The sequence below is a fragment of the Zootermopsis nevadensis genome, unplaced genomic scaffold, assembly GCF_977971745.1.
Source record: "Zootermopsis nevadensis isolate Lab colony 2312 unplaced genomic scaffold, Znev_1.0 Znev_ptg000006l, whole genome shotgun sequence".
In the NCBI taxonomy this organism is placed as follows: Eukaryota; Metazoa; Arthropoda; class Insecta; order Blattodea; family Termopsidae; genus Zootermopsis; species Zootermopsis nevadensis.
This window is the reverse complement of record NW_028259138.1, coordinates 12,590,171-12,615,082: the sequence shown is the minus strand read 5'-3', so window position 1 is coordinate 12,615,082 and position 24,912 is coordinate 12,590,171. Positions and strand designations below refer to the sequence as shown.

The window sequence follows — 24,912 nt, the reverse complement described above, 5'->3', positions numbered from 1 at the left end:
TCGGTGCAACATCTCAGAAGACATCTTCGATGCAAATTATGTCTGGAAGTCAACAGTTGAGTTCATTTGGAACTTCAATAGAATTGCAACTCCTAATAAGACTCGTTGATTCTGGGGGACGCCTGTACGAATAATTATATATTTCTCAATTTCCTTTGTGATTCTTTATTTCAACTCCTTTTTATGTTCGTTCTCCTGAGGCGTCTGTTTCTATCCTCTCCCCTGTTTTAGACCTTTGTACTTTGACATCGCGTTATTCGCCTTAGCAGAACCGTTGTACCCGGAGGTACTTCGTCCCGGACGGATCTGGTATCCACATCCGCGACTTCGTGCTTTACGAGATTTTCCCAGGAATGTCCAGTTACGAGCCAAACACCTGCTCTGGGTGTCCTGAGTCGGGCTAACAGCCTTGAGTAAAACCATTAACAGAGACACTTAACCCTTTGAAGCCGAAGATCGTCTGAATATTATTTATGAATTCAGTCCGTACCGCGAAGAAAACACTACACCTCACCATTACGAAAATCAGCTGGTTAACCCTTTGAAGCCGAAGCTCGTCTGAATATTATTTATGAATTCAGTCCGTACCGCGAAGAAAACACTACACCTCACCATTACGAAAATCAGCTGGTTAACCCTTTGAAGCCGAAGCTCGTCTGAATATTATTTATGAATTCAGTCCGTACCGCGAAGAAAACACTACACCTCACCATTACGAAAATCAGCTGGTTAACCCTTTGAAGCCGAAGCTCGTCTGAATAATATTTACGAATCCAGACCGTACCGCGAAGAAAACACTTCACTTAACCATTAGAAGTCGAATCAGGCGGTACCACATAAGATTTAACAAAAGAACATCCCGGTCAAAGCCTTAATCCCGATGTAAACACAAACGCTGGGACAATCCTCAGAGATTAGTCGCTTAGGTGACAAAGAAAAATTGTGGGTAGTCATTAACACCGAGTAAAATAATTAAATCATCTGGATTCCAATTGTGCGCTGTTTTATGATTGCAACAACCCTCGTGGCTGATGTTAATTATTAATTAGCTGAGCTGTAATTAAAGGAGTCAGCATATCCACTCTGATTTGTTTATTTGTAACATCTTCGTCAGCAGTATTTGTGAGTGATGGAATTTATGTAATAAGTATAAGCGATGAAGTGACAGTTTTTTTTTATTTACTGTAGCAGTTGTCAGATTATCTTACTGGACATGAATGTTAACTACGAATTTCTACTAATCGATGATTCCAGTCCTCATGTATGTTCGAGCCGTTGTTACCTACTCAGCTGATTTAGGAATTTCTCGCTTTTGTGGAATCGGAAGTTTCTTAGGCGTCCTCACGACTTCCAGAAATCGGGCCCTGTACAGGGCTAATTATTTTCATTCCTCACTTTTACGCACATTTTCTCAGCGATTCTTTTTAATATTTTTTTTTTCTTCAAACTACTCCAATATCTTCCAAGTGAAAGTTTTTGAGGTATTTCGTCAGTTGAGGCTTCAGAATTAGTCTAATGCCACTCCAGTGATCTCATAAACAACATATACTGCTCCTTCATTGTATTTGAGACGTTTCGGGTTAAAATCTCTATCCGGAAACCAGGTATACTAACGTTTTTCCTCAGCCACTTTCGGAAAATGATGTGATAGCACCCTAAATTAAACCAATACCGATTCCTTCCCTTTCCTTTCCACTTTAATATCAATTCCTTCATTCGACTCTAGTCTGAGCTACTGGCAATCTCGTTAAATGAACAACAAATAAATAACATTTATGGTACCCTGAGAGATTTCAGAAGGCGGGTGGCAGATAACTTAAACCAGGTTAAAATTCGAATAATTTTTATTTTGAATTTTTAAAGCGTTACCGCTACGCTACCCTGCTTGGTTCCACGGTGCACACGAAGAGTTTCTGTGATGGTTGACAGAAATTTTCCGTCGCGTGATTATCACCGTTGCTTCGTATATGAGAGGTCCCGGATTAAAATTTCATCTCGGATACCGGCTATCATTTTCCGTGGTTCTCCACAGTCCCTCCATGACAGTAGATGCTACCATCAGTCAGGCCACGATCTTGATTCTAAATCATTATATCATTCGACGCCATGTAATCTGGCCCACTTACGTCGTCGTAATGTAAACCAGGAATAAATAAATGCGCGTTACGACTTTGCAAATAGCAGGAGGAACGTAGACGCTGCCCCACGATCACCTGCTGCTAAGCACCGTATCACCTCAAGCAATTACCCGACTCTCGTCCGCTTAACCGTGGTCTTCTTTTGCGTGAAGACGTTGGGTGCCACGTAAACCACGTGATCTGTAGCCAGTAGCTTCTCTCTCGCGGTCGGCCGCTAGGAGAGGATGGTAGGCTGGGGCCTTGTCTTAAGATGTACCTCTTAAACCAGTCAGTTGACTCCCAGAAGTCATCTGGAACAGACACGCTGGACACGTGCTACAGGATTTCTCTGTGCTCCTTTCTTCCGGGCGCTTATTCTATGACTCTTTCCTCAAAGGATATTCAGCGGCAAATGAGAAGAATCTGTCCTTCGAATGCTAATACGAGTGGTTTAAATTCGTGTTCAAGGAACATGGAACTTTCGGTTGTCGGTGTGTTTGAACGTGTTATATTAAAAGATTTTAGGTTGTTTTGCAAAGAAATTTAGCCAAACTGCATTACAGGCTGTGTGTGTACATTTGTATGTTTAAATGTGTTAAAAACTTAATAAAGTTCTGCACAGAAAGTACATTGAGTTCAGCGAAAACGTAACGTGTGTTATATTTTGAAACGAACATACAAATGGATTATCCACCAGAGTTTAAAATTGTTTAGTTAAATGTTACTGATGGTAAAGTATATCGACTTGTTCAAGTGTTAACACGTGATTCTCTGGTGTTAAAAAATAAGTTTAATCGACAGAGAGTAATCTTGAATGTATTGCGAATATTACAAAGAAGATTCAGTGCGTGTTTAATGTGCCGGATTATCGATTCTAAACTCTTGTCCTAAACATGGAGCGTGTGATAAATATTGCTGACATCTGAGTTTATGTCTTTTTAAGAAAGAACACTTTTGTGTCAGCTGTCACAATTGTGAGATGACAATGATGGCGTCATATATTTGCCATCCGCAGCATCGCGTTCCATCGACGTTGCCACGGCCATCGGACGGGTCTTCGGATGGTTACCGGAGCCCTGTGTCCAGTCCCGACAGTATATATTCATCTTCCTTCACCTCCATCCCGAGTCCAACAACCGTAAACAACCCCATTACCACGTACGACAAGCAAGCGTATCCCCACCACCCTCATGGCTACGCTGACCACACCCCCAGACCCCGCCACGATAATTCACAACAAAATCAGTATCATAATTATTACCAGAATTATTATTACAATCAAGACGATGAAAATTTCTGGCAGTACAACGAGAACCGCTTTGGGAACGACGGGTGTTTCAACAAAAAGAATCCACACGACGTTTCGGTGATGACGGAAGGGCGGAACGAGGCTGTTGTCCAGGATGTTCATCGCTGTCCATACCCGATGGTTCAACAAGAGTTTTGTAACAGTGACAGTGGTGGCGACAGTCCTGTGATATACCCGCATCACAGGGACAGGAGAGGAATGTCTTCGGGACATAAGGTGAGATCTGTAGGTCAACAGATTTCGACTCCGGGAGTGGAAGTCATGAAGAAGAGACGCTTGGCAGCAAATGCAAGAGAAAGGCGACGGATGAACAGTTTAAACGACGCCTTTGATCGTTTAAGAGACGTCGTGCCGTCTTTGGGTAACGACAGGAAGTTGTCCAAATTTGAAACACTTCAAATGGCGCAAACGTATATATCAGCGCTGTATGAACTTTTGCAGAGAGACTGAAGTCACAGTTTTATTTTGACGATCTGGCGAACATTTGTCATGAACTCTACCTTAATGAACTGTAATATTATATTGTTATTTAAATATGTGCTAAGGTGTTTTAAACGAGACATGATATATATGACAAGTGTGACACGAAATGCATTTATTTTCAGTATTTTTAAATATAATTCGAAATTGTTGCTATGAAAACTAAATTACATGCGTCACTAATCGTGTTTTGATGTTGGTACTAGCATTGGACAAGAATAAATCAGTGCCTCAATACATGAAAGAACGATGTACATATTTATAATATTGATAGAATACATTTCTATAAAGACTTATAACCTGACAACTGATGCACGAAAGTTGGATCTATTATTTGGTTTGTTATATTTAGAAATTAAGAAATAAATAAATACTGGGCTTACTTGGGTAACCCGTGGCTCGTGGGCCACGTGTGGTTCTCGTAATGTCCGTATCTGCTCTGCGATACGAGTGTTTAATATAGTCAATGTAAAGTTATTTGTGTTGCTGATCGTAATTTTTTTAAAAAAATTGTGAGATAATGACGAATCGAACACAAGCTGGTGGATTTTTTGAAGATAAGGCACGAAATGCTTCAGGCTCAGACTAACAAGGTGATTCGTAAATTTTTCTAGTTATTCGTCCGGTAAGGCGTGGGTTTCTTGAGAACCAGCTTCAAATCTTCTTTACATTGCACAGTCCAAATGTCAGGCAATGTATCTGATCTTTACTAGCTCGTCGTCTGCTTCAGATTTCAGTATTGACGACTAGCATGTCTAAAAATGTTTATTTACGATATAATAATTGAAATATTATGTGGTAATGGATTTTTATAGAAGAGAAACCATTGAAATCGTACTAATAATTCGAAAATTGAATTTATGCACGAGGCAAACATTATTTGTGTTAGATGATTTAGAATTGTGAGATATAATCGTCTTTAATAGCTCGGGGTTTGAACACGATCCTGCCTCTCCAGGTCTGATATATGGAGCTATCGAGTGCAAAGTGTTCGTATATATATATATATATATATATAAAATATTAAAAAACCAGGTAGAAAAAGAATAGTAATGTTCAACACAAATCGTTCAACCCCAAAGAAGTAATGCAGTGAATTTACCAAGTTACAAAAGAGTAGACTAACTCTTCAGAGTAAAACATACTTTAAAAACTGTTTTTTAACCCACTGGCATAAATATTAGTTTATTATAAATAAAAGTTCATTTTTTTTTCCAAAGGAAGTAAGGAGCATAGATATGAAATACTTATTTTCTTAAACTTGGTTAAATGTGTAACAAATTCCACGGGGCAGAGGCCTAATAGTCTCTCAGCTTTTCAAGAAATGTTCCGCCTTGTTTGCAACCCTAAGGTTAATTATGGTCTATATAAAAGTCCGTCACTTGTCCCTATCCTAAACCACATAAATCCAGTCTACATCTTCATGTAATTTTTCCTTTAAAATCCATTTTAATATTATCCTCCAGATGCGTCTATGTTCTCGAAGTTCCCTTCAAGTTTTCCGATCAATATGTCGTAGATATGCATATTTCACATTTTATCTGTGCGTGCTACGTGCCCTGAAATATCATTTTTCTTGATTTTATCGTACTAATAATATTTGGCGAAGAGTTAAAATTATGATGCTTATTATTATACAGTTTTCTGCAGCTTCCAGTCCCTTCAACCTTCTTAGGTCCAGACATTTTACCCAGCACTTCGTTTTCGAGTATCAAACCCATAACAAATGACGGATCAAATTTTCTTAGCTCATTACATTTCAGTCTTCACGTTTTCATACAGTAGACAGACAGATGCGACCTCCACACAATCTGTTGGTTCTATCCGCTTTTACCGTACGCAAAGACAGAGCTCTAACTTATCGTAATTACAGAAAAGTACCTGTAAGACTTGAGGTTCTCACAGCGGTGATTATGAAGATTTCTGTCTTCTGGGTTATTGCGCTGTGTAGTCTGGTCGATATTAACCAACGTTTCAGAGGTCATACTGCCTCCGTCATCAGGGCGATCGCCCTGATGACGGAGGCAGTATGACCTCTGAAACGTTGGTTAACATCGACCAGACTACACAGCGCAATAACCCAGAAGACAGAAATCTTCAGAAAAGTACCTGTTAATACTGAAAGTGTCCAACAGTAAACTCTGTTTTTTTAATGAAATTCATTGATACGATCGTCATTAAGGAAAAATAGTAGTTACTATTCTTGTGTTGGAAAAGTGTATTATATTCGAGGATAGAAGACTTTCATTTTTCGCTTTTCAAAGTGTTAGCCTGGCTAACAGGGTTAACATGGACGCTCCCCTCCTAATTGTGCGCAGAAACCATCGAAGCACGTACTTTTGATTTGGAGCCAGTCACATTGCAATTTTCATCTAGCTAACTCGTCCATCGCATTCTACCGAACACTCTTTCCTACAATCACAGTTTCATTTAGCTGCAAACTCGTGTGTGATTATACGTAGAATTTACGTGTCTGTTTTGAAAAAAAAAAATCTTCAAGTTTTTTTGAACAAATTCACGATCCATTCTACGATAAACACTAACTTCACGTCCATTATCAGCATACCTCTGAAACGTCGGTAAATTTCTACCAGATTTCACGGAGCAACAACACAGAACACAGCTTGTATTTAAGAAGTTATTATTAATGAGCATATTTCTGTGTGACTGGTTGCTTTAATACGACCGTTATTAAATCTTGAGTTGGTGAAGACAAGGACGAGGCTCCTTATAAAGGTGGATATTTTTGTTCTCATTATCTTTTGTGGGGGGGATTCGAGGGATGGAGTACTTGATGTAAGAAAATAGCAGTTTGATATCTTAGCTTAATAATGATAAATCTGAAGTCGAGTATACACAGAGATTTGTCTGTTACAAAATGAGTCTGGATACTGAAAGTTGAAGGACCAGTGTTATTACTGTCTCGTGTGTTTTGACACCTGAATGATTAATAGCTAAGAGACTTTACTGAGCTCTGAAACGGTCTAAAACAATTTATCACGGACTTTCCAGCTACATCTCTGTTTTCACCGTACCTACATTTATTTTATAAAGATTTATAAACATTTTTCTTCTTCTCGACATAAATAATAAAATGTCGTATACGTGCGTTATTTATAGAATTCAACTTAAATGATGAGAAGCAAAATTTTTATTTTTGTCATAAAGAACTCCGGGTGAGAAGCTTAATGTTATAAATCCCTTACGTCAATATTTTGCTAGGCATTGTCCATTGTCTCAGATATATCGATACACAAGATATTTAGATATCGCTTCTAAACCGGTTTTCATATTGCCTGCCACTACACTGACGGCGATGTTCAGCAGGTACCCGATACGAAATCTCGACTGTGGTATAATTCTTAGCGGTCTCACAAGGCGAATACCGAGACTCCTTAAAATAGGCCACGGCCATCTTCTTTAAAATTCGACCATACTCAGCGTTAGTGATTACCTTAAAACAACCTGCGATGCTCTATTTTTCTGAAACTGAAACTGTGTTATTATACAACGCGAAGACATTACCATATATCGACCCACGATGCATATCCTATATAGCTGGAAAAGCGTCGTTAAATAAGGGAAGAAATAAAATGACGGGAAAACATGGGAATAGAACACAATAGACCAGTAATGGCGTCTTGTCCGTCCCAGTAATCTATCCCTTTAACACCCGTGCAAACTGAACAAATTGCATTAGTCTGAGTAGGATTTTTGATCTCCAGACGACAAGCAACCATCTTTGAATTAGTCTACTTACTGGACACGGCCGGCTAGCGGTTAGAACGCTGGCCTTGTAATCCTGGTGTCTCGGGTTCGATTCCCGGCGGTGCCCGAATTTATAACTTGTGTTGGGCAAGGCCTTGGTCTAGGCAACACGGAGTTTTCCTCCGTGGCATCCCAACAATTACTCCATTCACACACAGAAGAAGGCAATGGCAAACCACTTCTGGATCATCTGCCAAGAACGTATATGAACAGGTCCCAGTCCGAGAAAAGGATGGAAGGATCCTGTTCATATGGACCTGTCGTCAGACAGAACACTAAATAAATATATAACTTACTGGACTCCTTATGGTTCAACAAATGAGCCCTAGAGAGACGAAAACTTTTGATGTCATTTCGTCTTCAGCTCCTGACAACGTAGTTAAATTGTCTTTGAGAACTTGACCGACATTGCAGAGGTACATAGTGGACCGGAATAGCTCAGTCGGTATAATTTCTTACTACGGACTGAGCCAGCTTCTTACCTTAGGGGCATCGGGGGCCCTTTCCCCAAATTGCTGCCGGGGCGTGACGAACATCTAGTGTTGAGGTCGAGAATAAAGGATCTATTACTCTTACCACCACAACCGCTCTCCGCCACCCAGCGCCATCATGACAAGTAGCCAGGCAGCTTTACTTTTATAGAGGTTCTTACTGCCTCCATCATCAGGGCTATAAGACATCGCGCTCTGAAACATCGATCAGTTTCCACCGCACTAGGCGACGGGATTTAACAGAAGACTGTCATTTCGTCGCCGTGTTTTGAGTTTAGGGACCTGCTGCTAATACAAACATAAATTAAACCTAATTTGAATGGATATTCTTTTAAGTGAAAGTCTCCTGCGAATAGTCGTGAAACATACATTTAACTTGTTACTTTGTCGTAGTTGCTTCCCAGTTCTGTTTAAACTTCGACCCCGAATGTCGTCTTAATATTTAAAGTTTCAGTCCGTACCTGAAAGGAAACAGCGCTTAACAATTACAGTACTTATTATTCAGTAAGATAGTGTAGTTGCGTCATATTGTGACTTATTAAATTAAAATTAAATTATTTGGTTATTCCGTCAAATCACAATGTATTTAAAATAAGATAATTAAAATAATTAAAATATCATTCTGTGTTCCATATCGAATAATCTATTTACAATTGTAATTATCTTATTTTAAATACATTGTGATTTGACGGAATAACCAAATAATTTAATTACAAAAAAATATATTGTTAATGCTATTTGGATAAATAATCGATGTTGTATCTGAGGATCATGAATTATTTGATACAATTTTTGGGCAAAAAAATTTATTGATTGTGTTACGAAGGGTATAAGTAGCTTTGCATGTATCTTGAAACTTTTTTTTGTTAGATTTCTTCAGTTCTTTATAGTGGGTTGTCAGCCCAGTCGGACATGCCAAAGCGTCTCAGAAGTGTTATTTTAGAACCCTGTTCTGCCGATAAGTCGGCCAGTTCACTGTGTAATATCCCATGCCTCGGTATCCATATCACTTGTACTACGTTTTGATATTACTGACTGGACATAATTCAATCAGTATTATCAAAACCTAGTACACTAGGGACAACTCACCTAGCTAAGTGACTGACCAAAAGCTGGGTTCGATTCTTCAAAAATAAAGCAGTTTTCCGTGAATCCCATTTTTAGATTTCAGGTTAGAAGCGTGCATTACCGTGGGTAAAGTCACTGGATCATGGAAGTAAACATTTCTAACTAGCGCCAAGGTTAACTTTAAGCCTGGGGTCTCGGGTTCGATTCCCGGCGGTGCCCGAATTTATAACTTGTGTTGGGCAAGGCCGTGGTCTAGGCATCACGGAGTTTTCCTCCGGGGGCTTCCCCGGTTTCTCCGTGGTATCCCAACAATTACTCCATTCACACACAGAAGAAGGCAATGGCAAACCACTTCTGGATCATCTGCCAAGAACGTATATGAACAGGTCCCAGTCCGAGAAAAGGATGGAAGGATCCTGTTCATATGGACCTGTCATCAGACAGAACACTACAAATAAATAAATAATGTATCTAATGTGATTTTTAGGTGTAGAAGGAGTTGAAACCTAACCTCGAAGAATTAGACTCATATTCCACTTTTATTCTCATCCCCTGCAATTCCAGAATTACGACAAACAATTCCCTCCATTATAGACTAGAACAACAAGCGATCGGAATTAATCCCTAAAACGCACTGCAAAAAGTCCCTACAATCACGTACAGAGCTGTAATTGTACCAATAATAATGGATATCTTAAGTGGTTGCTTTGTTCTATCTGAAGACCATAAAATGCAGAAGAATGTTCATTTCCTTGCCTTCATCTCAGGGCTGACCAAGTTTTGTATCAAATGCGCTCTGCGTTTCATGTCGTTGGATAGTTTGTGTGTATTAAAATTAAAGACGACATATTTAATACGTTGAAGAAGTGTCTTCTGATTCGTCGAGGTACTTTAACGGCAAGTCCTGTTATCAAGGAAGCTCCATCTGACTTTACTGCAACATACGTACGTAGCAGGCGTTGCCTGTCAGACAAGCTCTAGTCTGTCAGATTCGTTAACGTTTCGAGAACTTACTTTCTCCATCTTCGGGGATGAAGATGGAAACAGCGGGTTTCTCCGAAACGCTACGCACGAGTTTACACGGCTTCAGATTCTAAGAAGAACAACACTCACAAGTTGTGTCTTGTACTCTTTGGAAGAGTAAAGCAACTGTCTACTGTCGGGACTCGAATCCCGGCAGGGGCGTATTCTATTTTCGCCATCATGTTTTAGAATATTTCTAGATTCCGTTCGGGCTCCCACCTAGTGGTAAGCGGGAACACCACCCATGTTTAAGCTGCCTGGTAGTGAAGATGATCGTGTAGATATTTGATTGGACTCCTTGGATGGGGGATGAGCCCATTACAAGAATTTTACCTATACATAACAACAGAACCCAGAAGGAACAGCAGTACACCCGTGTCCCGAATGTGATTTGAACCCACAGTACCAGGGTTCTACTTACAGTACCCTGAGGACGAGGACAGATGGTTCTCGAAACGTTGATTTTCTCTTATGCCCGAGAATAATTTACTATACATAGTCGCCGTGAAAGCTTCAGATCATCAATTGCCAAATTGTTATTAATATATTTGTTTGTTTTTTAAGTGTCTTTCTAGTTTCGAGAGAGGTTATTAATTGTATTTGAAGAGAACAGATTACAAAATTGGTAACGCGTAATACAAAACAGAATGATAATGCTGCCAACCCCAGCGATCATTTAGCGTCAAATGATTCCACAGGGTGGTCGAATCCGGTGAAATTGAAGCGACTGAGGATTAATCAGCCCTAAACTCCTTCAGGTTACTGTCACTAGAACGAGTAAGGTAAACTTCAAAAGTAAGAATGGTTGGTGTACCTGCTGAGATTCGATTTGGATGATTCGTTAATTCAAACCAGAAGCGTTAATACCGTGATGACGGAGGCAGTATGACCTCTGAAACGTTGGTTAACATCAACCAGACTACACAGCGCAACAACCCAGAAGACGGAAATCTTCATACTCATCGCCCTGATGATGGAGGCAGTATGACCTCTGAAACGTTGGTTAACATCGACCAGTCTACACAGCGCAACAACCCAGAAGACAGAAATCTTCATACTCTGATGATGGAGGCAGTATGACCTGTGAAACGTTGGTTAACATCGACCAGTCTACACAGCGCAACAACCCAGAAGACAGAAATCTTCATACTCTGATGATGGAGGCAGTATGACCTCTGAAACGTTGGTTAACATCGACCAGACTACACAGCGCAACAACCCAGAAGACGGAAATCTTCATACTCTGATGACGGAGGCAGTATGACCTCTGAAACGTTGGTTAACATCAACCAGACTACACAGCGCAACAACCCAGAAGACAGAAATCTTCATACTCATCGCCCTGATGACGGAGGCAGTATGACCTCTGAAACGTTGGTTAACATCGACCAGACTACACAGCGCAACAACCCAGAAGACAGAAATCTTTAGACTCATCGCCCTGATGACGGAGGCAGTATGACCTCTGAAACGTTGGTTAACATCAACCAGACTACACAGCGCAACAACCCAGAAGACAGAAGTCTTCATACTCTGATGACGGAGGCAGTATGACCTCTGAAACGTTGGTTAACATCGACCAGACTACACAGCGCAACAACCCAGAAGACAGAAATCTTCATACTCATCGCCCTGATGACGGAGGCAGTATGACCTCTGAAACGTTGGTTAACATCGACCAGTCTACACAGCGCAACAACCCAGAAGACAGAAATCTTCATACTCTGATGATGGAGGCAGTATGACCTGTGAAACGTTGGTTAACATCGACCAGTCTACACAGCGCAACAACCCAGAAGACAGAAATCTTCATACTCTGATGATGGAGGCAGTATGACCTCTGAAACGTTGGTTAACATCGACCAGACTACACAGCGCAACAACCCAGAAGACGGAAATCTTCATACTCTGATGACGGAGGCAGTATGACCTCTGAAACGTTGGTTAACATCAACCAGACTACACAGCGCAACAACCCAGAAGACAGAAATCTTCATACTCATCGCCCTGATGACGGAGGCAGTATGACCTCTGAAACGTTGGTTAACATCGACCAGACTACACAGCGCAACAACCCAGAAGACAGAAATCTTTAGACTCATCGCCCTGATGACGGAGGCAGTATGACCTCTGAAACGTTGGTTAACATCAACCAGACTACACAGCGCAACAACCCAGAAGACAGAAGTCTTCATACTCTGATGACGGAGGCAGTATGACCTCTGAAACGTTGGTTAACATCGACCAGACTACACAGCGCAACAACCCAGAAGACAGAAATCTTCATACTCATCGCCCTGATGACGGAGGCAGTATGACCTCTGAAACGTTGGTTAACATCGACCAGACTACACAGCGCAACAACCCAGAAGACGGAAATCTTCGTCCTTGTACATGATGCATATTCGCACCAGGAACTGCTCAGAAACAATCGTGAAGAAGAATGGGTGATGCAGAGAGACCTATAAGGACTTGACACTTCTTCATAGCTTCACGGAATGGCAATAGAGGATGATGACTAGCAAAGCCTATTGCTTCATCATTTTGTTTAATGTAATATTGTTTTGTGCAGAGGCTAGCGATAATGTGACGGATGATAGTGTCATAAGAACCTGCAAATTGGATTGGTTCGGGAGAAATCTCGTTGCGGCCAATATTATGAGTTGGTAATTATCCGGAATAACCCGGAACTAACTTCATGACGTAGTAGTTTTCAAACGATGGAACGTGAAACCCTGTGAGAAGTAAGCGGACATCCGTGTAAATATATTTTTGTTAATTCGCTATAACTTAAAAAAATATATGTTAATGTTAGGAATTTCGTGAGGTTTTGTAAGCATATTTTCTCACTCTCTGGCATTCAAGAAACTCGTGATAAAAGAATAACGTTTGAAAGGGAAGTTAGAGCAGATTTAAATAATAACGCAAACCAGTGATTAGATACATTACATTAGATCGGAATTGGATTGAAATGGGACTTGAATTGAAAGACATTTCAGAATTTTCGGTAAGAGTGAAACCAATTGGAACGTCTGATTTGTTTCTTAGTTGTGACTTGATACTTTCTTGATAAAATCTTCTCATTTGATCAGCCGTGTCCAATCGCAGCAGAAGTCCATAGTTTTTGACATCTTGTCTGTCTCAGTCTTTCGGAATGTGCTCCGAATTAATGTAGCCGAGTGTTCGGTAGAATGTGATCGCCATTAAAGAATTATGTGTATGTTGAGGTCAGCAGGGACTATGAATGAATAAGCATATGACTTACTAGTCCGCTCCTATTATTAAGTTTACTAGATTAAATTAACTTAAATTTACTAGATTAGATTCAACGTATAATAACAAAAAAAAAATCTCAAAATTTGTATGTTTATGAATTATAAAGGTCTACATATGAAAATTCCACACGACTAATAACAGTTACAACTATCAAACCGCGAGATAAATCTAGATTTTACGTCGATAACGCAACGTAAAAATTTTGAATGAAATCACGTGATATAAGAAAATTTTGGTGTACTCTTGTTCATTACGTCATAAAAATATTAAGTCAAACATTAATATATAATTGTTATCATTTGACAGAGTTCTTTGTACAAAGTGAGAGAACGCATCACGGGCTGATCGTGTCTGTCCATCCGTCCGTCCAGTCGGTTAAACTCAAGAACCACTGGACGGATTTGGATAAAATTTGGTGTGGAGGTTGTGCTATTCTGCACGGTCTTAAAATCGTACTTTTGAATATGGTATGAGCGGTGGCAACAAAATGGCGGATGAGGAAAGTCGTGAGGTGGACATTGATGTGCTGCGATCTGGTTGCCAAAGGGAGAATTACCAGACAAAGCGGATTTAATAACTCTAAATACGTGTTGCAAAGGACGCATGGGGATATTGGGTGCAGTGATTTCGCCGCCATTGGTTCTGTAGTCGACAGGCCCTAGACCCTGAGTTCCCACGGCCTTCACTTACTGAGTTCTAAGTGATTAAATCTGTTTAAGTAGAACAAAGATCTGGCTGAAACACAGGGAACAATTTCTCTGAGTGTCACCCTATGTTCTCGAAACTTCTTTACAAACCAAAACAGTTAAGATCTGGAAGCGTATTAATGACGTCAACAGGACCGGACAAATTTGAAACACACCATCCCCTAATCGAAATGTCACCGTTTGTAAATTGCTTTAAATCGAACATTCAGAACGACGTGCATAAAAACACTAGGCCCTAATAAGGCCCTGTTGTGGGTTTCAAGCTAAGATGATAACACGATTGTAATGAAGGTACAGTGCTTAGAAATTGCGGATGTGCTGGAAGAACATTTATTGGCTATAATGGTATTTAATAGACTAATCTCTTTTACTGCAACCGGAGGTCGACGACTTTGTGCCAACAGCGTCCCAGCGCATATCGATAGTGCATTTCACCAACGTTAACACTACATCTGCTCAGATTGTTCGCCTAATAGTGACTGGCTAATCACGATGGATTTTACAAACACCTCAGAAACGTGGTAAACTTCTATTAGACCACACGGCCCTTCAACCCATAAGACAGAAATCTTCATACTAACCGCTGTGAAAACTTCAAATATCGCCCTGAAGATGGAGGCAATATGACCACCGAAACGTTAGTAAACATCGACCAGACTGCACAGCGCAAAAACCCAGAAGACGGAAATCTTCATACTAACCGCTGTGAAAACCTCAAATCTTACATGAATAGTAACAGTTTTTTTGAATAAATACTAAAATTTTTGGTCAATAAATCTGTATGTCTCTTACGTCTTAGGCATATTTTAAATTTAATATCGGACTTATGAGGTAACTTACTCACTTATGGCTTTTCTCACCCATGTCCATCAGTCCTCTATTCTCACGGCTAATTTCAGTAAGATTCGAGCTCTGTACAATAAGCAAAGATGGTTTAACAGGGTTTCTGCTATTACACACGATTTTGCCTTAGAACTTGTCCAGGCTATGTAAAAATGAACCAGCTGATTTTGTGGTAGCAGAAACTGCCATTGAACACTAATCTGGCCCAGTTCCACCCACTATCATCACAACATGCCTCCATCTTAGTATTTCCTCACATATTTTCAGTTTCCAATATTTACGCTTTTTAAGAGATTTCATTAACAAATTTCTCTATGAACTTTTATGTTTTCTGTCAGCAAATTCCACCCATTATCTTGATTTAACAATCCTAACAATACTATAGTAAAACTTTGGACCTTAGTCGTTTGCGATATCCTGGCTTCATATTTTTTATTTCAAAATACGTACTCCTTTGCAGTGAGAAACCACTTTCCAAAGCCACGCAAAACACTGGAAAACGTACTCTGTTGTTTTATTTTCAGTGCTTCAGAAGACAGACAGGAAGGCAATATATCTCAACTGCATGATAACAAGCATCTAAAGAATCTAAAATGTAGGCTACTTCACTTGAGATCTTATTTATTTGTCATTTGAGAAGAAAGTGGAACTATTGATTGCATTTGCGTCCAGTGACGAGGCATAATCCTTTCGATTTTGAATGTTTTTCGTTCGAAAAATTACACCTCACGATCGACCATTTTATCGGTAGTAGTTGGTTATAAAATCAAATTAATTGCAATTATATTGTTTATTACACTTTCGTCAAAAGCATGCTTTCTTATTAAGACATAGTGTTTATAACTGTATTGATTTTTGGTTCAAATGAAGCAGTCTGTCGCCAACGACAGATTTGAAGAGTTCGCTTTTGAATCTCGTTGTTCTGTTTAAGTATACGAGAATTTTAATTTGTGTACTCGTACGAAAGTATCACTGGTTTCAGCTCCTAGATGGGTCAACATTTGCTGAGTTTAGGGCTATACTAACATCCGAAAATAATTTTCTAGTTTCCAAATTACCATTATTTTACGTCTTGTGACACTTTTAATATTTTCTGAATAATATGCCTCTTATTTTGCATGCTTTGTGTTTGGTAAAGGAATAGAAAACTTTGACACTAGATTCAGATGATTAGTCAGCTTTATGCTCCGACCGATTTATCAATTGGTAAAAACCGGTATCTTTTCAAGAGGAGGCTGGGTGGATTCCGGAATCTGTCTGGGCATGGCGGCGTACATAAAATACTCTACACCTGACAGGAATCATAATTTCAGTCGAATCAGCCCAAAATATCGATGGTTACGTCTTTAACCCTTTGAAGCCGAAGATCGTCTGAATATTATTTATGAATTCAGTCCGTACCGCGAAGAAAACACTACACCTCACCATTACGAAAATCAGCTGGTTAACCCTTTGAAGCCGAAGCTCGTCTTCATAATATTTACGAATCCAGACCGTACCGCGAAGAAAACACTTCACTTAAGTCGAATCAGGCGGAACCACATAAGATTTAACAAAAGAACATCCCGGTCGAAGCCTTAATGGAAGGAACGCGATCGGTCGATAGTTACGTACTGCATTACTCTACGGGAGAGAACTCGATTCATTCAGTAGAGGTCCCCTCCCCTGATCTTACTTCTTACTATATTCGGAGTTTGTTTCTTGGTAAAACGCGATGACACAGCACATTCAGGATAAACAACGCTCTAAAACATCGCAAACGTATGGAGATTCCCAGGGAAAGATTGTGGGCGACTGTTTGAACTTCTGTGAGGTCGCATGGACGATTTTTTGCGGGGGTGGGGTGGGAGAGTGGCATGCATGAATGAATAGTTGACGGTAGAATGAATAAATTATCATTGAGTGAATGCGTAAAGGAATTTTATGAATGGACGTGAGCATAAATTTATTTTACGCATTCCTGTATCTCCTGATAACTTATTCGTAGATAATTAGTCTTATGGATGTTGTCAGACCGGACGCTTTACTCTGCACACGCTCTCCTTTCATCCGGACAAACTCTGTAAGTCACATAGAGGACGCGGCTGATTCCCGTGTAAACATCTTCAGAGTCCAAGAAGTGAGCTTCAGAGACGGCGACAAATGAGGTGAATGACCAAATCGGCTTCGAATCTCCTCTTGATGGCAACGCGCTGAGACTGTGGGAAGATGTTCTCTGGCCGGTAAGGTAAAGGTGGACCCTGAGGAATGCAGGGTGATGAACGAGACGCGCGGTACAGCCTAATTACTGAACCACAACCTAACAACTTCTGTTTCAACTACAACTCTGTCCGCTGTCACAAAATCAACAGCGATTAATGAAAATCCGTCTCAATTCCGTGACCCTTTCAATGGCGTGAACGGTCTGAAGCATCGACTGACAATTCTTGTACGTCTTAGTGTTTCGAAACCAATGCCGAGAATACTCCGCTAAATTTCTCACTAATATTTACGTTCTTCCTCGTTTTGCCCCTCAAAGCTATTGCATCGTATCTTTATCAGTAACGTAGACCTATAACTGAACCGTTTTTACAATAATCTATAAACGCTGAGGTCCTGAATCCAACCCCCCGCCAATTCCGGGTAGGTATAATGGTTATTGAGCTTGTTAAAAATTCCCTGTTTTATAGAACCCCGAAGTTCTGGTCGTCGTGTTTCCACAACCCCCTTCCCCCCACTAATTTTTCCGAAAGCCTTTTCAGTCCTCATTTCACGCATTGTCCTTCTCAGTTTAACCACAAATACTTAGTAACAGTCCGTCAGAGAACTGGGTGATTTTTTTTTCTTAACAGAGACCCGGGTTTAATCCTTGTAGTAAGATAAGAGCTTTACAAACTATCACCAAATACAGCCTCTTATAGCGTGAATTTTTTCACAGACTAGTAAGGTTCAGATGGCCCCAAGCTAAAGATTCCTCTTCCACTGTTTCGGTACCACCATATCGTGCAGAAGATTTCAAATGTTTTAACGACTTTGGGGCAACGCTAAAAATGCACTGATCCCTCGGCATTATGACTATAGAGACAAAAAAGTAATTAGTTTAGTTTAAAATGTACTAAATGTAAACGGAACTGTGCAGTATCTTATAAAAGCCTTCTGGGCAAAGCGTGGATACCTAAAGGGTACCTCCATAATAGACATGGATAAAACATTCCAAATTTACAGTAAGTATTGGAGGTTGGAGCATACCTGTTCTGTAACGCAAATAATTCCTCGATCTAGCAGCTTAAAAATTATCGATGCCCTCTGGTCGTCATCTCCTTAGGCAATGGTCCCTGTCCAGGGTACTTAGAGGTGTATTCCTAATTTGGAATGTAAATTTTGGGGCCCATATAATATCTGTAAATTTAGTCTGCATTAAACTATCAATTCTACAAGGAAATCGGTAGTATACAGTATATTATACACAGCCCAGTATAAATTATAATGTCGGTAGAAAAATATAAATGCAGTAAAACTTGTGCAGTCACACCATATCCATTGATAAATTCTATATACTTTTTGGTCACAATCATTCGGGTTTTTAGACTGAAATGTTTTATATATTTCTCACAATTCCGGTGCCTACTAAGTGCACAGCTCATTTCTTCCTCTTTGATTTTATTATGATGATAATATTCGGCAAGGACTTCAAATTATGAAGTCCCCCCCCCCCATTAAGCAGATTTATCGACTCCCAGCTCCAAACATTTTCCAAGTCGTAATCAGTGAATGAACGCAACCTGTCGAAACTTTTTGAAATCACGTGACTGTCGCAAAAGTGTCGCGTGGCTATCTTGTTACTGTCGCGTGTGTGATCCATTGGAGACGTGTGAAAGGCACGTGACTTATCGTGATATATTCCAAATGGCGACGAAATGACAATTAACTAGGCGTCACAGTTACCTTAACAAGAGAGAGTCACGCAACGTCACGTAATGTGATAAAACGTAGCGTTACATAAAACAACGCAACGAAACGCAACCTATCATAAACTGGCACATCCTAACCTAACCTAACCTAACCCAAAGTAACCTAACCTGACCTGACCTAACCTAACCTAACCTAAATCAACCTAACCTAACCTAAAGTAACCTAACCTAACCTAAACTAACCTAAAGTAACCTAACCTAACCTAAACTAACCTAAAGTAATCTAACCTAACCTAAAGTAACCTAACCTAACCTAAAGCAACCTAACCTAACCTAACTTAAAGTAACCTAACCTAAAGTAACCTAACCTAAACTAACCTAAAGTAACCTAACCTAACCTAACCTAACCTAAAGTAACCTAACCTAACCTAAACTAACCTAAAGTAACCTAACCTAACCTAACCTAACCTAAAGTAACCTAACCTAACCTAAAGTAACCTAACCTAACCTAACCTAAAGTAACCTAACCTAACCTAAAGTAACCTAACCTAACCTAAACTAACCTAAAGTAACCTAACCTAACCTAAAGTAACCTGACCTAACCTAAACTAACCTAAAGTAACCTAACCTAACCTAAACTAACCTAGCATAACCTAAAGTAACCTAATACAACCTAACCTCACTCAGCAATCCTAAACTAGCCTATACTAACTAGAAATAACCTAACCCAAAGTAATCCAAGTTAATCTAACTTGAGTTAAACTAACGTAACGTAACCTAGCCTAACGCAAGCTAACATTACACATGAAACAGGCCTACCAGAGTTACGAGACACTCTGTATATGGAATAATACTTTTCTCCTAAGTCCAGATTTCTCATAAATAAGAAAGAAATGTCTTGTCTGCACGGTATTTTAAATAGCAAGGTCCACAACAATCCAGTAATTGATTAATTGTACTTTGTGACGTCTTAATTCCGGCACTTTTATTAACCCGATTGCAGAAGAAGGTTAACCAGTGAGAAAGTATATTACATTTTTCCGCAGTTAAATGACGTAAAGTCTCAAAATAAACAGGACTGTATCAGGGGTTAAGAATCGCATATTTTTTCTTGTTTCTTGGGTTAGTTAACTAAGTGTCATTGCTTGAATTGATGAGCGTCGAATGAGATTAGAGTATTATCATGAATGGTAAGGATTTGGGAGGAACCGGTTGTTATGAAAGAAGGAAGAAATAAACGAACAAACGATTTCAGAACGTAAATAAGGAAGAATCATAGACATAAAAACATGAGGTATTAGTGTGAATAAAGAAATAAATAAATGATATTAGTAGTGATTTCGAAATGAATAAATAAATTCAAAGAATATAATGATGAAGATTTCTGTCTTCTGGGTTGTTGCGCTGTGTAGTCTGGTCGATGTTGACCAACGTTTCTGAGGTCATACTGCCTCCATCATCAGGGCGATGAGTATGAAGATTTCTGTCTTCTGGGTTGTTGCGCTGTGTAGTCTGGTCGATGTTTACCAAAGTTTCAGAGGTCATACTGCCTCCGTCATCAGAGTATGAAGATTTCTGTCTTCTGGGTTGTTGCGCTGTGTAGTCTGGTCGATGTTAACCAACGTTTCAGAGGTCATACTGCCTCCGTCATCAGAGTATGAAGATTTCTGTCTTCTGGGTTGTTGCGCTGTGTAGTCTGGTCGATGTTAACCAACGTTTCAGAGGTCATACTGCCTCCGTCATCAGAGTATGAAGATTTCTGTCTTCTGGGTTGTTGCGCTGTGTAGTCTGGTCGATGTTAACCAACGTTTCAGAGGTCATACTGCCTCCGTCATCAGAGTATGAAGATTTCTGTCTTCTGGGTTGTTGCGCTGTGTAGTCTGGTCGATGTTAACCAACGTTTCAGAGGTCATACTGCCTCCGTCATCAGAGTATGAAGATTTCCGTCTTCTGGGTTGTTGCGCTGTGTAGTCTGGTCGATGTTAACCAACGTTTCAGAGGTCATACTGCCTCCATCATCAGGGCGATGAGTATGAAGATTTCTGTCTTCTGGGTTGTTGCGCTGTGTAGTCTGGTCGATGTTTACCAACGTTTCAGAGGTCATACTGCCTCCGTCATCAGGGTGATGAACCAGACTACACAGCGCAACAACCCAGAAGACATAAATCTTCATACTCATCGCCCTGATCATACGGTTGTTCATATGTTCAGTTCGTTTGTTTGTTGAATATTTGTTATATTATCTAGAGATTTTTCTCAGCTGTTTAAACTACATAACGCATAATTTGACCGTTCACGTGACGTATGAGTTAGTACACAGCAGAAAGCTTTCGTCATCTGTGATAAATACTGAACTTTGTTTAAATTAAGAGACTCGAGGAAGACTCGATTAAGACCATCAGATTTTTGGCCGAGAATCGACTTTATTTCTCCGAAAAAGAGAGAAGGTTTGGTAACAACTGCACCTTGACATTCGACGTTGTAATTAGTAAACTCATTATCTAGGCCTCAGTAAATTAGTTGGCATTGCAGTTGGCTACTTGTTCTTGCAGTTGTTGAGACAGACTGACACGCCTTGCTGTTCCTTACATTGCCCACGGGCTGGTATCGCATGTGAACTTCTGGGGCTCGCACGAGCTACACGTGGATGTGATGACCGACCATTATAACTCAGGCCCCCCGGATGTTATAAAGCTCATCGGCTTTTAATAAATGTTAAAAATGTGTGCGGGAGAAAGACTGGAATGTTCTGTAAAACTGGTGACTCTTGTGGTACAGGTCCTCTGTCAGCAGATGAAGTCTACTTGAGAGACTGAGACACAAAGACAATGCTTGCCCAATATTAACACTGACCTTTCATAAATACGATTCAAATTTTAAGACTGTATTGGATATGTTCATGTTAAGGACGAATGGCAGATTTTGTAAATATGATATTGAAGCTTCTGCCGTCGTAAAATCACGAAAAATCTCGGTTCAAGTAAGCCCACTTATGTAAAACCCATGTAATCATGGACGTTGGTTATTTAAAATTAGATAATTCTAAACAATCTGTATCTAGACGATGCATCTAAAACCTCAGAAGATTTGTGAGCTGTGGTCATTAATTTTAAGTCGCACTGTTTTATAAAAGGTGTAATATGTTTTAATATATAGTTACCATTATTTATGAATATCGGCGATGACATACAAGTATAGAAATGAAACCAATGTGGTTCGAAACCTTTTCTTCAAGTGAACAGATGATGTGAAAATCGACGATCAGAAAAACCAAGGTTCCAGCAATCCGTGTCTTTGATTCCGTCATTTCATTTACGAATCTCAATTAAGCTTATTCAACCCATTGTCCATTTCTCCCCCTATCTCCTTGTTTCTCCTATTCCATATTCTCTTACCATCAACATTATCTCTTGATAAACTAATTCATTGCATTGTCTTGTGACACTCTTTCACGTACCCTCTCCCACCATAATTTCAATATCGTGTCATGGATAGAGGAGGACCCGTGTGATAAATCTTCTAAGATGTTAAACACAAACAATAGAACATCAAATCAGTAATATTGTGTTGTCTACGCTGTTAAAATGAACATATTCGAAACAATTTATGTATGAGACATTTGAGTGACAATTTTGGAAAAAGAAAATTAGGTAATTAAGTTGAAAAACCGTTGTTTAAAACAACCCCACAGATTGCGACAGTGGCAAATCCCTTGACCTGTATTCAGAAGTGCCCGGTTTAAAACTCGGCTGAGTTATAATATGTAAAATAGGTTTTTTTTTTAAATTATAAAATAATTAAACTACGACGTTTCTGAAGTTGAATTTTGCTTCAAAGGGGGGGGGGGGAAATAACAGAGCTTATCTACTGGGACCCGTATCTGAGGTAGACTCAGATCTAGGTCTGAAGGACAAAGTCCAGAAGAATAATTTTACATATTATAATGCACCATCTTCGTGGACATTTACAATTTTGTTCGTTTATTCCCTAAGCTAACCTAACCTAACCTAACCTAACCTAACCTAACCCAACCCAACCCAACATAACCCAACCTAACCTAACCTAACCCAACCTAACCCAACCTAACCTAACCCAACCTAACCTAACCCAACCTAACCTAACCTAACCGAAGTCATTCGTGAAATTTCTCTGTCCCTCAGGCGGATGTTAAGATTAGTTCGTTGAAATGGCCACTGCCAAATCTTGCAAATATTCACCTACTTGACATTTATGGTAATATTTCTATCTAGTTTTATGTTGTGCATTCTCTGAAGTAGAAAGAAAGTCGTGGAAATGATTTGAGAATCTCTGAAAAAGTGTTCTCAACTATTTGTTCCAGGTGGGCGCATTTAGAAAGCTTAAACCGCTGTGTCTATCGCAAATCATACATCTTCTTTTGTTACTAAGATTAGACGTCTGAATGCTTCTACTGACCACAAAATTCTCTTTGAAGCTCATATTAATTCCTCGTTATCTTCTTCGCCTTAAACTTGGCCTATATGTTAAAGCTCTGTGCTGTCCTCTGCAAAGTGTCTTCACCTTTTCCTAAGTTAGACTATATTTTTAAATCTTCCAATTGTATTATTAAATTTGTGTTTTCAGTTTATATTTTATCTGATAAACTAGTGCATTATTACCTCTAAAAACTGACGGGAATAGGATTATTTTTTGTTCAGAATGTAATACAATTTATTTCAGCATTATTTTTGAAAATCGCGTTGAAAGCACGACATTTATGAAATGTTTAAACTAAACTAAGTGAAATATGAGAATATCTGAAAGGCGACAGAAGCCAAATTCGTGTCAAACGCTTGACTTTAGACTCCCACCAAGCACAGACTCCGCCAGACCCCACCATAGACGTCACCGTAGCCTCATTTGTATTTCTTGATGCCAGAGCCGCCACCGTCAGAATTTAATTTAATTTTCTTCTCGCATCGCTAAACAGCGCACTTTTAAAGTCAAGCGTCAAGGAGTACATTCGTATGTTATGATATAATTAAAAAGGTATTATTATTTATATAAATTAATTTAATTTAACTGATTAGAATTTAATTATAATATTACTTAGGCGTATTGTTTAGCTCATTTACTGTGAATTATTATGCAATAAATGAATTGATTTATTATTATTATTATTAATATTGTACTTTTATATAATTAGATTAATTTTTTGTGTGTTTTTGTATTTTTAATGTTTTGCTTTTATTATTATTATATTTTATCCTGTACTGTTGTCAGTGCTTGGCTGTTTTTGGTCTTATTCAAGCATTCAGATAAATGTATTGAATTGAATTGAATTATTCCTAACGGTAAGCAAACACATTCCACCTCCATCTTCATGTTAACAGTGTAGTAGTGTTGTAATGGATTCCGTTGGATTAGCAGCCTGTAATCATTCGCGGGCCATTCTACCGGGCAAGTAAATAACTCAATTGGGTTGTACGTGATGATGATAACTTTATCGTCGGTGAATATGTATCAAGATGATACATACTGCACTTGCCTGAAACAAGAAACTGCTGAGAAACACCCCCTTTATCTGTTAAATGTCAGAGACGGCCTCTCTCCACGATTCATCCAGAAGTTACTCTAATATAAAACTGCTTGTACAGGGTGTCTGTTGTCAGAGAGACTAGTTACGTACGAGGCATTACTCTGAATAAAGGTATGATAAATTAAAGAATTATTTACAGAGAAAATCCCTATGCTTATAGCCAGAAATTTGTTTGTTACTGATGAAAATATTCGTTTGTTTGTTTTAGTAGGTAAATAAATATAATATTGAATTTACGTTACGTTGAATGTCTTATTTGCCTCTTTGAGGAGTGGAATAAAATAATAGATTTTGGATGGAAGGAAAATAAATATAATCCTACAGGATATTTGCAATTTCCATCAAGCATGAATGAAATGAAATAAATATAATGATATATTAAA

General features: G+C 39.3%; 2 protein-coding genes across 3 annotated transcripts in view; both read left to right on the top strand.

Moving 5' to 3' along the window:
• Positions 1-24,912, top strand: part of LOC110837444 (lipase maturation factor 2) — a 176,672-nt gene that overhangs the window by 104,555 nt on the left and 47,205 nt on the right. The gene's annotated exons all lie outside the window — the stretch shown is intronic.
• LOC110837447 (uncharacterized) lies at positions 1,860-4,217 on the top strand. The gene has a single exon (XM_087343706.1). It carries the CDS (start codon positions 3,097-3,099, stop codon positions 3,874-3,876), a length of 780 nt encoding a protein of 259 aa, XP_087199832.1. The 5' UTR covers positions 1,860-3,096; the 3' UTR covers positions 3,877-4,217.

Bases quoted from the DNA above. Each gene is read 5' to 3' on its own strand.
- LOC110837447 (XM_087343706.1), top strand. From the start codon at position 3,097: ATGACAATGATGGCGTCATATATTTGCCATCCGCAGCATCGCGTTCCA.